The sequence below is a fragment of the Nelumbo nucifera genome, chromosome 3 (assembly GCF_055504915.1).
Source record: "Nelumbo nucifera cultivar China Antique chromosome 3, China Antique-T2T, whole genome shotgun sequence".
Lineage (NCBI taxonomy): Eukaryota > Viridiplantae > Streptophyta > Magnoliopsida > Proteales > Nelumbonaceae > Nelumbo > Nelumbo nucifera.
The window spans coordinates 27,072,963-27,087,235 of NC_142651.1; the positions used below are offsets into that span (position 1 = coordinate 27,072,963).

The following is a 14,273-nucleotide window of genomic DNA, read 5'->3' on the forward strand; positions in this document are numbered from 1 at the left end:
GCCAAAGGGAGACATATTTCGAAGATTTCTCTCCTGCTGGGATTGGAATAAAGAAAGAAATGGTAAGAAAACAATGTTGTGTGAAAGAGCAAGTCAAGCGGGGAGCTTGGTCGGTTGACGAGGATTTGCTGCTTCTGAACTACATTCAAATCCATGGAGAGGGAAGATGGAGAGAACTCCCTCAACGAGCAGGTAATAGTCGAAATTAAGGGTGACATGTAGTTAATCCATGACCAAATTTTATTTATAACTGAATTACTGATGATGATGGTAAATAACCTTGATTTCTGTAGGTTTGAACCGATGTGGTAAGAGTTGCAGGCTCCGATGGATGAATTATGTGAAACCAGGTATTAAGAGGGGCAACTTCTCCATGGAAGAAGATGACCTCATCATCAAAATGCATAAACTTATCGGCAACAGGTGATTTTACATTTTACATTTCTCTTCTCTATCTATTTCATCCCACTGATGAAATTAATTAACTAGCTAGTTGACGAGAGGCAGAGGTGGTTAATCTTGGGTCTGGATTTCCACTTATCTTCGGTCTTGACAAATTAAAGGAACATCTGTCAGACTGATCAATGGAAGTCATTAATGTAGATGTGCAAACGTCAACGAACATAACATTTTATATATGATTCTAAACTATAAACTAAAGTGTTACGGGGTAGTTTTTCCCACTGATGAATTAAGGTGTTGCTACACAAAACACAATTAGGGGTCGCAACAGCCGAGCTTTTACAAGCTGTTTGAGTTTGGATCGTAAAAATCTTGGTTCAGATCGGTTTCAGTCGAGATCGAATCCAATTTAGTGATTGATTATTAAATGAGTCGAGCTCGAGCCTACTAGAGTTCGGTTCATGAAGTTCGCGAGCCGGCTCGAATATATATATATGATATTTAATATATATATAATATATAATAAAATTATAGAAAATAATATATAATAAAAATATTATAATTATTAATTTTTTAAATATAAAATAATTTTTTTTATATATTATTTTTATTTTTATAAAATATTTTTTCTATTTTTTTATAATAAAATATTTTTATAAAATATAAAACGAGCTGAGTTGAGCCGAGATCGAGCTCGAGCTCAAGCCTTGTAGAATAGTCTCGAGCTGAGCTCGAGCCTGGTACTATTCGGCTTGGCTCGACTCGAACCCACTCCTAGCAGCAACCAGTGTGTAAGGTCCATCTTTGAGCATCATATTGCGTCTTATGCAAGTTTGGTCCGTTGCCCTGCACCCATGTGCATTGTACCATGACTATGCCACCTATTTCCATTTGCTCAATGCATGCTTGCCTACTCTGGCCTGGGCTAAGTGCCTATTGCACCCATCAGTTTGCCTCTGTGCCAGGCGCTTCTTGTACCTTATTAGGCTCGGTTTGGAAGGAGTATAAATGCAAATATGTAGAGTGCAAAACTTTATGTTTTATATTATTATTTTGTATGTATTTGCACTATAAATATTTGCTTTTGTACTCTTTCCAACTGAGCCTTAGCTGCATACCTACACCACTCTACCTTGGCACATATGGCTCGTTTCAATTGATGTCACCACACAATTACATGCCCTCTAAATTGAGTGGTTATTAGGGGTGCAAATGGATCGGCCGAAGTCCAATCCCATTTTGTAGGATTTGGATATCCTTGGTTCAGATTTTCAGATTGGGGTAAGGCCGAATGATGGGATCCGATCAGATATCAAATCAAATTCGGATCACCGAAAAGATCCTATCCTATATTATTTATATTACATTTTTGTAAATTTGTTATATATATATATATAACAAATAGTTGCAAAGATACTTGTTTTTTGTTTAAATTGTTATTTTTAATTTTCTTTTAATAATTTATTAATTTAAAAGAACTAAGATCCAGTCTGAATATCTGACTTCCTAATCAGATTCAAATTCAAATCCCTGTTTATGAGATCCGATCAGATTGGATATGCTCTTCATAATATCAGATCGGATTTAGATATACCATAATTTGAATCCGATCTGTTTACATCCCTAATGGTTACTAAGAGCACAATTTCCTTAAATTCAAGAACTTTTTCAACCACGAACAGCCAAACCTATGAATTCTTTCAGGGTCATACATCTATGAAACCCCATGATCTCAATTTTAAGACTTATTTGCCGCCTTTTCTTGTCACCACCTGCAATACAGCCGATCTAGTTATTTTCCTTGATGATGATATGGAACAAACGGAAGCACTTGAATCAAAGTCAATATCCCTCGAACATAATGATATAAGCTCTTGAGCAAATGCATAGATTTATCTTCTCAGTACTACCATCTCTTCTCATGTGAACCATTTGTCTCTTCCTAGGAGTCATAGTCCAAAGAAGAGATCAAATTTGTGCTCCGGTACCAACTAGCGTAGGTAAAAAACAACTCGTATTTATGGAAGCTACAAAGAAAAGAACTTGAGCTGAAATAAGAAGAAGATAGTTCTACCGAACAAGCATGCACTAAAAAAATTCAATTTAACTGTTTTTCTAACACTGATCTACTCCTTATATATAGCCTACATTTACACCCTCATGCCTACTACAAGAAAGTATCCTAAAGCTTGCTACTCCTTGTTAGAAATTAACCATCTAAAGTGAAGAAAGTATCCTAATGTTTGGATGAAAGATACATTAATTGGGACATGTGTTATACAGTTATTACGTGCTCGCTCATTGTGCTTACTAACTAACATGCCTATTGCATCTGGACCCCTTTGGAAAGCTCAAGTAGGAGAGCCGAAACAAAATATCAACCAAAACAAAGACGGGAACTCAAACTACACATATCATCTGTTGTATGGATTTCTAATTCTTAAAATAAAATTAGGTTTTGATCTTCTTTACTAGGTTCTAAACTATTTTTAATAAGGAACAATTATGCTTGGGTGTTGGCAAATATAAGAAGTCAAGATCTCACATAGCCCATAAAGAGGAAAATTGATAAATCATTTTGCTTTTGCAGATGGTCCCTTATAGCAGGAAGACTACCTGGACGAACTGATAATGAAATCAAGAACTACTGGAATTCACATCTAATCAAGAAGTTGCAAGCTGAACAACAAAAAAGACTCGTGGAATCTAAAGAGAAGAAGCCCATGAAAAATTCTTATATTGTTCAGCCCGAAGCCAAAAGACGATGCATTCAAGTTTTTCTTCCACAACAAGAAGGAAAGGAAGGAAATGAGAAGATTCAGATAATTGGTGGGACTACTAGGGATTTCAACAAGCCATCCTCTTCCAGCAGCCAAAATGTAGACGGTCCTTCGGATCTTCTTATGGATTTCAATGTTGATGATCTTCTCATATCCGATATTTCAAGCTCAAATTTCTTACATGTTCATGGTGACAGAAATCAACAGATCAAAGACGTGAGTGATGGGGATGATGTTAGGAATAACTTGTCTTCACATTCTATTTTTGACCATTCGAGTCAAAAAGTAGATGATCCCTCGGATCTTATTATGGATTTCACTGTTGACGACCTTCCCATATCCGATATTTCAAGCTCAAATTTATTGCATGTTCATCGTGGTGACAAAATTCAACATATCACAGATGCGACTTATGGAGATGGTGTTAGGAATAACTTCTCTTCTGGTAGTTCTACTTTTGGTTATTCCCTCTCATCTCATGACATCTTGCATGAAGGTTTAACAAATGAAACAATGGTTCAAGATCTATATCACCCACTCCAATCTGATGAAGTTTTGAACTCAATAGGTTGGCCTCTGTTTTAGAATTATTAGAAGATGAATAAATGGGAAACTATCCAGAACGAGTTGCCAATGATTTCTTCCTACGTAGGGCGAACCAAAAGAAATCAGGATGGATGGCAAAACTAAGCTGAAAAGTGAAGAAATAGCCTAACACTTTTCCAATGCCATAACTCTTGAAGAGGACTCATTTTGGATGTATTAGACAATTTATTATTTGTTTTGAGGCTCGATCATGTATTTGATCTTCTAGATAAATAAGAATTTCAGCTTTCTTTTTTCTTTCTTTTCTCTCTTATAGATTCAAAAAGACTTGTTTTGTTGAGACATTTTGGGCTTTTTTTTTGATTACTTGGTAATGAAAATTCCAAGTATGTTGAAACGGCATTAAGCTGCAGATCAATCAAATATGAAGCCAAATAAAAATCACATTCTGGTGACGACAGGGAAACACCCAAGCTATAAATGCAGCACACAAGCTTGTAATGTTGCATCCTTAAGCTTTGTCTCAAAATTTACTGTGGATGGACAGGAAATTAATGGCCTTATATATTTATTCAAAATTTTAATCATATCCTTTATGAAACCTCGTTTTTTCATCGAATTCTTCATATCCTTTATGAAAAACACCCCACTCGTATCTATAGAACTTACAGCTGAAAAAATGAATAATTAAAAACCCAATTTTAGTTGCGTTACTAATTACAGAAAGCAGGATATGTACCGTATAATTCATAAAGCGTCATCCTGGAGCTTAAAAATATACAATAAGCAATCAGTTGTACTGGAAATTAGTCAATATATATGGAATTCATTTTTATGGTTGAAATGAGTGAACCCAACTTTTGGCAAAAAAGTTGACGATATTTTCAATATCATATCTGGAGGTTGTGAATCCATCAAACCCCACCCATTCCATGTAGATCTCTAGGCAGCACTCAACAGACTTGAATGACGAGTCATTACTCAACTAGGATATTCTGATAGACCTCCAAAGCTTCATCCGATGTTGATTGAAGGAATTTATTTGGCACTACTGCAACCAGTCGCTCTCATGCGGTTTATGACATATACCAACCAGTTGCTATCATGGATGCCTCTCAAAAAATCATTCAACCTAAAAGCTTAACCTGTTGTGTGATGTCCTTTAATAGGTTGATATTCTCTAACATGCCCCCTCATATGAAAGACCATTGGGCTTGAAGTGCGAATAAGTACAGGCCTACCCATACCTTTGTGCTGAAACTTAATTAATTATAATAGGGGTAATGAGAATCAAACACTAAACCACTTGGTCAAAGTGGCTCTAATACAATCTCAATCTCTATCATAACATAACAAAATTCTATCATACTAAGAATTAATGTAACTCTATTCAACATCATCTTTATCATAACAAAATTCTATTAGAAATTTTCATGTGTTTGATCACAAATGGCTGCAATATGATGATAGTTGCGAGGATGTGACATGTAAATAATGAAATGGTGACCTTGATCGTGTCATATTTTTAAGATGATGACAAGCCTGTTGGAATGATGATGATGACATGATGGCCGGTTGTATGATGGCATGATGAGAACCTGTTATTATTATTATTATTATTTTTAGGAGAGCTTCCATGGGCAAGGATAAAAGCTGTCAATGGGCCAACGGAGGCGAAACTGAGAAAAAAAGGCCAAAATAGACCAAAAAAAAAAAGAAGACCTCAATGGGTCAACCCAAATGCCTCGATGGATTGGCTTCTTCAGCTGATACGAAATGGGTCACAACAGGCCAATCTAAAAAGGGCTAAGAATGACTAATAAAGACCTCAATGGGTCAATGAAATGCCTTGGTAGGCTGTTTTTCTTTTAATTGAAATAGACCTCTATGGGACAAATAGAAGAGTAGTAGGTCCATGAAGCCAAATTGACTCGAACCGATTGACCAATCTTAACCAGTTCAATCAAATTGCAAGTTGAGCCACCATCTATATCATCTAACGGTCTAGGTAATTCCAGAAACCAGCTTTAGGGAGTTGCCGCTTGTTTGGCAAGAGTGTGGTGTCATCACTTGATGGTTCAGTAGGTGTGAATCCCATGATTGAAATCTTATGGAGTGTTGTGATTCTCCAAAAAATGGATGCCATGGTGGCTAAGATGCTAGCCACTTGCCGAAAACACAGGAACAATTTGAAAAGACTTCAAGGTTGAACCTTTGTCTCTGATGCCATCTCAAAGAACCATTCAACCTAAAAGCTTAAGCTGTTAGGTGAGGTCCTTGAATAGGTTGATATTCTCTAATAATGCCAACCAGCAGATTGACGATTACGTATATTTTATGTAGTGCTTACCTGTCAGCACATACATGAAAAACGACACCTTCCCAAACAACATAGTTATTGCTCATTGCCTATGTGGTAGAAATACTCCCAAACAAAATTAAAACATTTTTTTTTTGTGAAAAAAGAGTCTTAAAAGTATAGACATTTTTTCTTGAAAATGGGTTCCAATAAATGCCCACACGAATAATTTTAATCGTGGGAGGCAGGATTCGAACTTGCGCGGGCAAAGCCCACATGATTTCTAGTCATGCCCGATAACCACTCCGGCACGCCCACCTCATGATGGGAAACGGCTGGTTTAATATTAAATAATATACGACACACCACGAGAACATTCAATCTTTGTCAAGTCTCCTTCACCCCATGCGTAGAATATAGAACGATCCACCGGTCCAACCACTATTGTACAGTGGTGTCTGTATTAGCATCACCTGCTTGGATGGTTGGATGAATAAGCTGAAATCAGCTACTCCCCTTGGAGTAACACTGGGATAAAACCGGGAAATCACGGCCCTTGATTCATTACGTTGGGCTCATTTAAAGTCCCTTCATCCGATTCAGGTTGGGGACACATCAATACATCAAGGACCGTGATCCACAATTTTAACCCAGCGCTACTCCACCGGACTTAACTGATTTTTGTGCAGTACTCAACATTAAACCGATGAGGTCTTTTTTTAAGCTAACAAACGTTATAATTTTGGCCCTAGTTTGTCCATCTGGTTGATATTAACCAATCCAAACCTTGAAAAGAAAGAAAGAGACTGGTTCAAGCCGGTTAATGGTTCAGGGTCAACCGGTCAAGTATTGCTTCCTTGCACAATTACCCCCATAAATGAAAATTTAGGACCTCACAAGTTTATTATTAAGAGAACCCATTTTCCCTTTTTTTCCGATTCTTGGGGTTGATGTCCCCAGGGTTTTGGATTCCGGACTGATTGCTGGACTCTGTTCTATCATATTCAAGTAAATGGGCATTTGTTGAATGGGCTGGGCTCTACCATTTGATGGATCTCACATGGGAAACTTCTTTCAAATCAAGTGTCAATTCTATTGACTGATATTAGAAAATCATGGCAAATCTCTTGAAGGCAAAAGGTCAATGAATTTTGTGGCTGTGATGATTTGCTTAGTTTCATTTGTGAGTCCATGGACTTGATATCAATTTTGGGCCCCATCCAGTGGATCAAGATTTATTCAGAGTTAGATTCGTACCACAATGAGATGAAGCCATCCTGACCCAGATACTCCTACAAAGAACAACTAGAGAATTTGAGAGGGAATCTTGGGGTCTTTGTAATTTGGAACCTTGTGGAGGAAATGCAGTTCCCTCAAAGGCTCAAACCATGATAAGCTATTTCAATTAGAAGAAATGAAGCCTTTTTTTTTTTTTTTTTTTAATTCATGCCTTCTATTAAGCCCAAGCACTGGACATGCAACTCTTTAGGTCTAGTTGTGATTATCATTAGTCATATTTTCTTTTTCTTTTTCTTTTTCTTTTTAATGTGCAATAGGTCTTGAGATGCCCATTGGAGAAGTGTAGAGAATGAGAAAAGAAGAAAGCAAAAATCTGGTCCTTAAGACTATGTTTGGTTTGAAGGAAAAAGTAGGGAAAGGTTGGGAAACCTTTACAACACAGTGGAAGGTTAAAGTCCCTTTTAATATGAGCCAAACAGGTGTTGGAGTAGAGTGTAGTGATGCATCCCTTTCTTGTGCCCAATTATTCACCGGCACAACATGATTACGCCGGAAGATTTTTTCTAAGATTATCTAAAAAATGTGGTAATATGCCAATTCCATATGGGGTAAGGGGAGAAGGAGAAGATCCTCCATGAAGATTTTGAATTATTGTGGATTAGAAAGGAAGAGCATGAGAAGGAGAAGGTCGGAAGTCTTCTAAAAGAATGGCACTGTTAGGGCCCCCATGGATATTTGATTGAATGTTGATCAGAGAGAATGGACATATGTAGCCTGTAGGGGGGGTGAAGTGGAAGTCTTTAATGAATATTGGAACGATTGTTGATTGGATAAGATAAAAAGAGTTTCCTTTGATGTCTAACTTTGAACCTACGGAAACATTCTTAAATGACTAGTAAATAGACCCACACCTTCTTAAAAACCTGTTGCAACAATATTTGGGATGCTTTAAATGGTGGGACAGTCAGAGCACTCTGACTCTATTGCCACCTCCCCCTAATAAAACATGGACAGGTCAGTGATGGAAATAAATTCAAAATATATATCAGGTGAACTGTTCTTTTAATTGTCACCACTAAATGTGCTTGTATTCATTGGAGGGATGCAGAGGAGTGAACATGTTTGTAGGATATTAATGTATTCTGAATTGGAATCCAATTGTTCAAGTCAGATCTCAATATCCAATCATCTTTTAACTATACAGACAGAAAGACATCAATCAATAAAGCAATCCATCTGCGAACCATAGAAGTTGATGTTCAGATTTTAGAGAAGATAAGGAGGAAATACTTGTTCTGTTAAAAACTGGATCGGCCAACACTCTTTTTATAGTGTGCTTTCAGACCTAAATAGACACAGAAGTGTCTGTTCAGACAAGAGCCTCTTCAGAACAGTGTACCTGTTTGAAGAGGCACAGGGAGGAAGAAGAGACACAAAAATAGAAATGATTTTGTTTGAAAAAATACATTTTGAAATTTGAACAGTCACCTATTCGAGCAGAAGCAAACACATTAAGTTTGAAATTCAAATTCGGTAAAAGGCCCTGCCCCGACCTGGCTCGGCATGGTGTGCGCATGCACCCCCAACCCCCCTCATATGCATGGAATATCTATAGTTCTCTCCTCCTATGAATCCCTACCCATAGAGGGAGCAAAACTACAAATATACTCCACTTTCACTCTTTTCCCAAGTAATGTGGGACAAGGAGTCATTCAATGGTAGGAAGAAGAAAAGACAAAAAACAAGAGAGAGAGGAGAGAGATTCTTGTAAATTTGAATCTCCCTCCAACAATTTCTCAATGGTATTTTGAGTATATATATAATTTGGTAGACTCTCATAAATTGGTCCTTGGAGGCAATGTTCAAAGTATGGATACTCTTGATATGAAAATTCAGCATATTGAGAGATTATTTCATTCTGTACTCTTTGTTTATTATTTTTGTTGTTGCTGCTGATGAAAAATTAGCATTTTGAGAGATTATTGCATCCTGAACTCTTTATTATTATTATTGTTGTTGTTGTTATTGATGAAAAATTAGTGTATTAAGAGATTATTGCATTATGTACTTTTTATTATTGTTGTTGTTGCTGTTATTATTTGGTTTAATAAATTTGCAATGGACATTATCACATTAATTATTAATATATAAAAAATTAAAATTTAAAATAAAAAAATATTATTATTTAGCATGTCAATGACCGGGAAACTAATACAAGTGCAATAATACATTATGATATATATTCATACTTTCAACTTTGCTTGGAGAGTTGGAGGTATTGAAAAGTAGAAGGAAATTGTAAATATTGTTAATAAAGTCAAGAGAGGTTTTATATATAAGTAAAAGTATGGTGCATCTAGGAATATTGTTGCACATTAAAGCAAGATTTCAATAAATCAATTAAAAGATATCGCATGGTCTACTTACTTTAACAATATTAAAGATGCTAATTATGACGTATCGTTTTATTACTTCATTTTTTTTTGTTTTAAAATATAGTTCATGCATCATAGATTTTGTGTTAATTGAGGAAGAAATTCCATAGGCTGCATTTGGTAAAAATCAAAACAAATTTGTACTTCCGTTCAGTTTTTCAGATATTTGGTAAATGCTTTTTTGTACTAATAATGAAAATAAATTTATCTATTTTGCATTCAAAATGGGAATGGAATTTTCTTACAAAAAGGTAAACTCCAATCTTGAAATTTGTGTCTGTAACTATCACAAAATGTAACTCATTAGATGGTAAGGTCGGAGCTTTTCAAATCTTGATCATTTTAAATTTTGTGGGTTTTTGTTTTTTAAAAAAAAATTGAAAAACAAAAGACATGAATAGTAGGGCAATTTAAACTACCCACAATCGATTCACTTTCTTTTCTGTCTGTCTGTAAACTGAACTTAAATCACTTCCCCTGGGACATCCGGGCATCTTCAAACACAAGCCCATGCATAGCACGGGCCCCTTCTAGTTTTATTTGACTCTTGACCCAAGCCTTCAATAAATCCATCAGAGTTCCAATTAAACAAACTTTTCAAAATTAAATCCTTATTCTATATTATTAACTCAATTTTCTAAAAAAGAAAAACTTTGCATATTATTCTTCAATAAAAAGAACAATCAAAGCATCTAAAAAAATTTCGCTTTATCTAAGACAAGTCACAGCTCAGGATTAATTACTTGCCAATCACATTCAGTAATGTCGTCCATCTTCCCACACTCTTATAATCTGAGGTTTAACATACTTCTTGAACATGGATTTATCAGTTCGATTATATATGATGGTGAATGGTGGATTACAACTGGGATGTAAATTGGACATCTTAATTTGGTAGTTGTAGGCTTGATATTGTAGCCTAGTAGCTTTCATATAAATATTTTCACCTGGTGGTTGAACTTAAGGCTCAGTTTTGAAGGAGTACAAATATTTTCAATGTATATATTTGCATTTGAACTCCTTCCAAACTAAGCCTAATAGTCAGATTACTTAACTAGTCACCTGGTCGCAGGAGTAATGGCACCTGGGGCTGGCCTAGGTCTGTTGGCTTGTAACGATTGAAGGGATGGGAGATCCATCCTATGGACGCCCAAAGATTGCGGAATAAGGGGCGAATTTCAAAAATTTTATCTCTCCCTTCAACTGGGAATCGTATTCCCCATTTAGAAAATCATATTTTCAAGGATCAATCTTGAACCATAAACTGAACCAGATCTGAACCAAAAGGAGTGGGAGAGGATTATACCTGATACGGAGAAATACTATCTCCCAATGGAGGTGTTCACGCCCAAGGAAGGATCCAAAATCTGCTCCCACTGAAAATGACGCAGTGCAGGGTGGAGCAGAATCAACAACGTTCTTCAAAAGAACTTGATCCTTCATAAGGATCAACTGGACGACTTGAGTACAGCTCCAACCAATCTTTTCACAAAAGATTGAAATCAAGATCCAATCTTGATTGCTCCCAAGAACTGGAGATCGAACTGAAGGAATGGCAATAGCAGGAAGGTGGCGGCAGGAGAGAATTCACAGTATGCAGGAAATCTCTCAATCTCTCTTTCTTTAAGAGAAGAATGCTGTTGATGATTTAAAAGGCAGCCGCCCCCTTCCCTTTTTATAATCTCAAAGGGATCAGCTCCTAATCAGATTAGGAGCTTCTAATCCAAATCATATTTGGGTTAGAAGTCCCTTAGTGATAAGGGATAATCCTTATCTTATCTGCAAATCAGATCAGCTGTCTCCTAATCTAATTAGGAGGTTTCCAGATCTAAATCTTATTTAGATCTTGGACTCTCTGAGTGGATAGGGTCTAGGCCCAATCCTTTTAGCTGACCCACTTCAGAATTCGCCCCCTTTAAATGACTGATCAAATCAGCCCAGTTCGAAATGGGCTTAAGGCCCATTTAAGGTTATGTACTCAAAAGGCTTCCAAATTGCTGCCCAGTTGGGCTTCCTTGTATGGCGTGGGACCCAAGCATTGATCTACACATCAGCCACATGGGTTCGGCCCAGCCTTTGTTACAAGGCCTGGCCGAATACACTGTTAATGACAGTGCACCCCCTGAAACCCATCAAATGGGCTCTATGGGCCCAACACTTACACTAAGTGGTCCCTGGGCCAAGCCACCTTGTAACACCCAGGGACTGTGGGCAGATGCAAGATTAGCCCATCAGGTATTATCCTCAATGGTCTTACACTTAACCTCTCAGCCCATAATGATCATACACTGCCCGACAAGAGAGGACCTCTCCCTCGGCTGCAAGGAACAGTGTTGCACTCTCCACTTATATGGATCCCGGGAATTAAAACCTTCTTGCAAACAATTTAGAAACCATACATATATACTTTTATATCTTATATAAAATATGTTTTGCAAAACAAATCTCAACGGTTGAAATCGGCTGCCGGCAGTCTTGGTTTCCATCAGTGAGAGTGCATCCCCGATCATTACCTTTGTCCGACAAAGGGGCTGATCCTGTCACTATGATCACCCACTCAGATGAATTCTCGGACTGTCCCAACATACCCAGGTTTTGACCCCCGCTAAGGATCTCACTGATTGGTACATCAAAGACAGCCCAATCCGACACCTAGTGTAGTATCATAATCGAGTCTAGGGGTCGGGTGTAACTTTCCAGTTTTGCCCATCAATCTCCAAGGTCCAGGGCAATACTGGAAATCTGGTCCAGTTCAAAGATTCAATTAATCCTACACTGTATGTGCCTAGGGTCTCACCCTGGCAGCTGAGACAGGCCACCCCAACCGACTTGGTGGCACCACAGTGTCAGCCTTGTCAGGATAGGTCTCCCCAGATCGACCCACTGGCTGTGAACATTCTAAACTAACACGAGTCTCATTAAGTGTCCAGTTTAAGGGTATTACACAGAAACATACCAAGGGAACATGAATCAAATATGTATCTTTATTCATTTACAATAAACTCATAAAGTACATCATTCTGATTGAAGCTAAGGGCATACAAAACTGTCTAACAACGATTGCATACATCCCTGTATTCCTCAGCCATTACTCGATCAGTCATCAACATTCCATTACGCTGCATTTGGTTTGAAGGAAAAAGTAGAGAAAGAAAGAGAGAGGTAGGGAAACCTTCCCAAACCTTGTATACGTTTCCCTACCTTTTCTTTCCTTTCCCTATCTTTTCCTTCAAACCAAACATAAGGTTAGTGTGAGACCATTACTTGCTCATAGCACCGGCTCATTAGTAAAATTCCCATTTTTTCCCTTGGATATGGGCTACATGGTGGCTTTTAACTGAGCTACAGCTATTCCATTTCACGGTATCAATTATGACAGTATGGCTCAATTCATTTAAATTTTGTAATCAATTTCCATCAAAGATTTGTCTAAAATTTTTCTACAAATTTTTTTTTTATATTTCTATGTATTTTTAAAATTTTATTACTTAAATATGACATCTTAGGTTAGGTTGACCCATTTCACCTAAATGGTTGAATCATTAACTTTCCACCTTGTTGAAAAAATGGTTTCATTTTCTATATGTTTTTTAAATTTTGTAATCCATTGCATCATTAGCAAAAATAATTATGATTTATCATACTTTTTATTTATTTTGATGAATATATAATACTAAAGATGTGCACAACTTTTTATATCAATTTTCTATATATTTTTGTATTTTGTAGTTTTATAATTATAACATCATGGGTTGACCCATTTGACCAAGATAATAAAAATGGTTTTATTTCTATGTTAATTTAAATTTCTTGTTCCATTTCCATCATCAATAAAATTAATTTCTTATCTATAATATCATGGTTTGACCCATTTGACTTGAATGATTGAACCAATGACATTCCACTTAGACAAAAATTCAATTTTGAAATTTTCATTCCATTTTCATCATTTGTAAAGATAATTCTTAACTATTACACTTAAAAGAACTATTTGTGCTTTCAATAACCCACTATTTATATCATAGACCTCCTCCTCTTCTTCTTTTTCTTTTGTTTTATTTGGAACAAGGTAGGGTCCGAATGTTACATATAGGACAGTTCTTAATTGTGGCCACTGACATGATATCTTAAAGCTAACATGATTCTCCATGTTCGGCCTTGTACATTGTACACTTTACCCCTATGCCATCGCAAGGTAAAATGTTTTCACCCTTCTTAAATTACTGGAAAATTGACCAAAATTTTCAGAAATTTAAAACCAAGGGTACCTCCTCAAATGAACATTTTAGATCTAACCTATCTAAACATGTATTATGCAACCACAAGCAGCTAAAAAGGTGAAAATATAACACCATAAAGCAGACTAGGTGTGCCTCTTTGTGTTGTTTTTGTTTTTGTTTTTTTCTTGTTCTGCTGTGTGTTTCTCTTGTTTTTGTTCTTGTAAGTCTCTCATTCTATTAAAAAAAAAACAAAAAAAAAAAAGGATAAGAATTCTACAAGCGCAACTCCCTCAACAGCCGAAAAGACGTATAGTTGGACCAACTTTACTTTGAAGGACAAGGTAAAAAATAA

The 14,273-nt window shown here is 36.5% G+C and overlaps 1 protein-coding gene and 1 non-coding gene across 2 annotated transcripts; one reads left to right on the plus strand and one right to left on the minus strand.

Moving 5' to 3' along the window:
• On the plus strand, positions 1-4,070 carry LOC109114925 (uncharacterized). The gene is made up of 3 exons (XM_019198366.2): positions 1-192; positions 294-423; positions 2,993-4,070. The coding sequence occupies exons 1-3, from the start codon at positions 60-62 to the stop codon at positions 3,765-3,767; spliced, it is 1,038 nt and encodes a 345-aa protein (XP_019053911.1). The 5' UTR covers positions 1-59; the 3' UTR covers positions 3,768-4,070.
• Positions 4,071-6,263: 2,193 nt separating this feature from the next.
• Positions 6,264-6,345, minus strand: TRNAS-AGA (transfer RNA serine (anticodon AGA)). Its single transcript has one exon. It is a non-coding gene; the product is annotated as a tRNA-Ser (tRNA).
• Between the last annotated feature and the right edge of the window lie 7,928 nt (positions 6,346-14,273).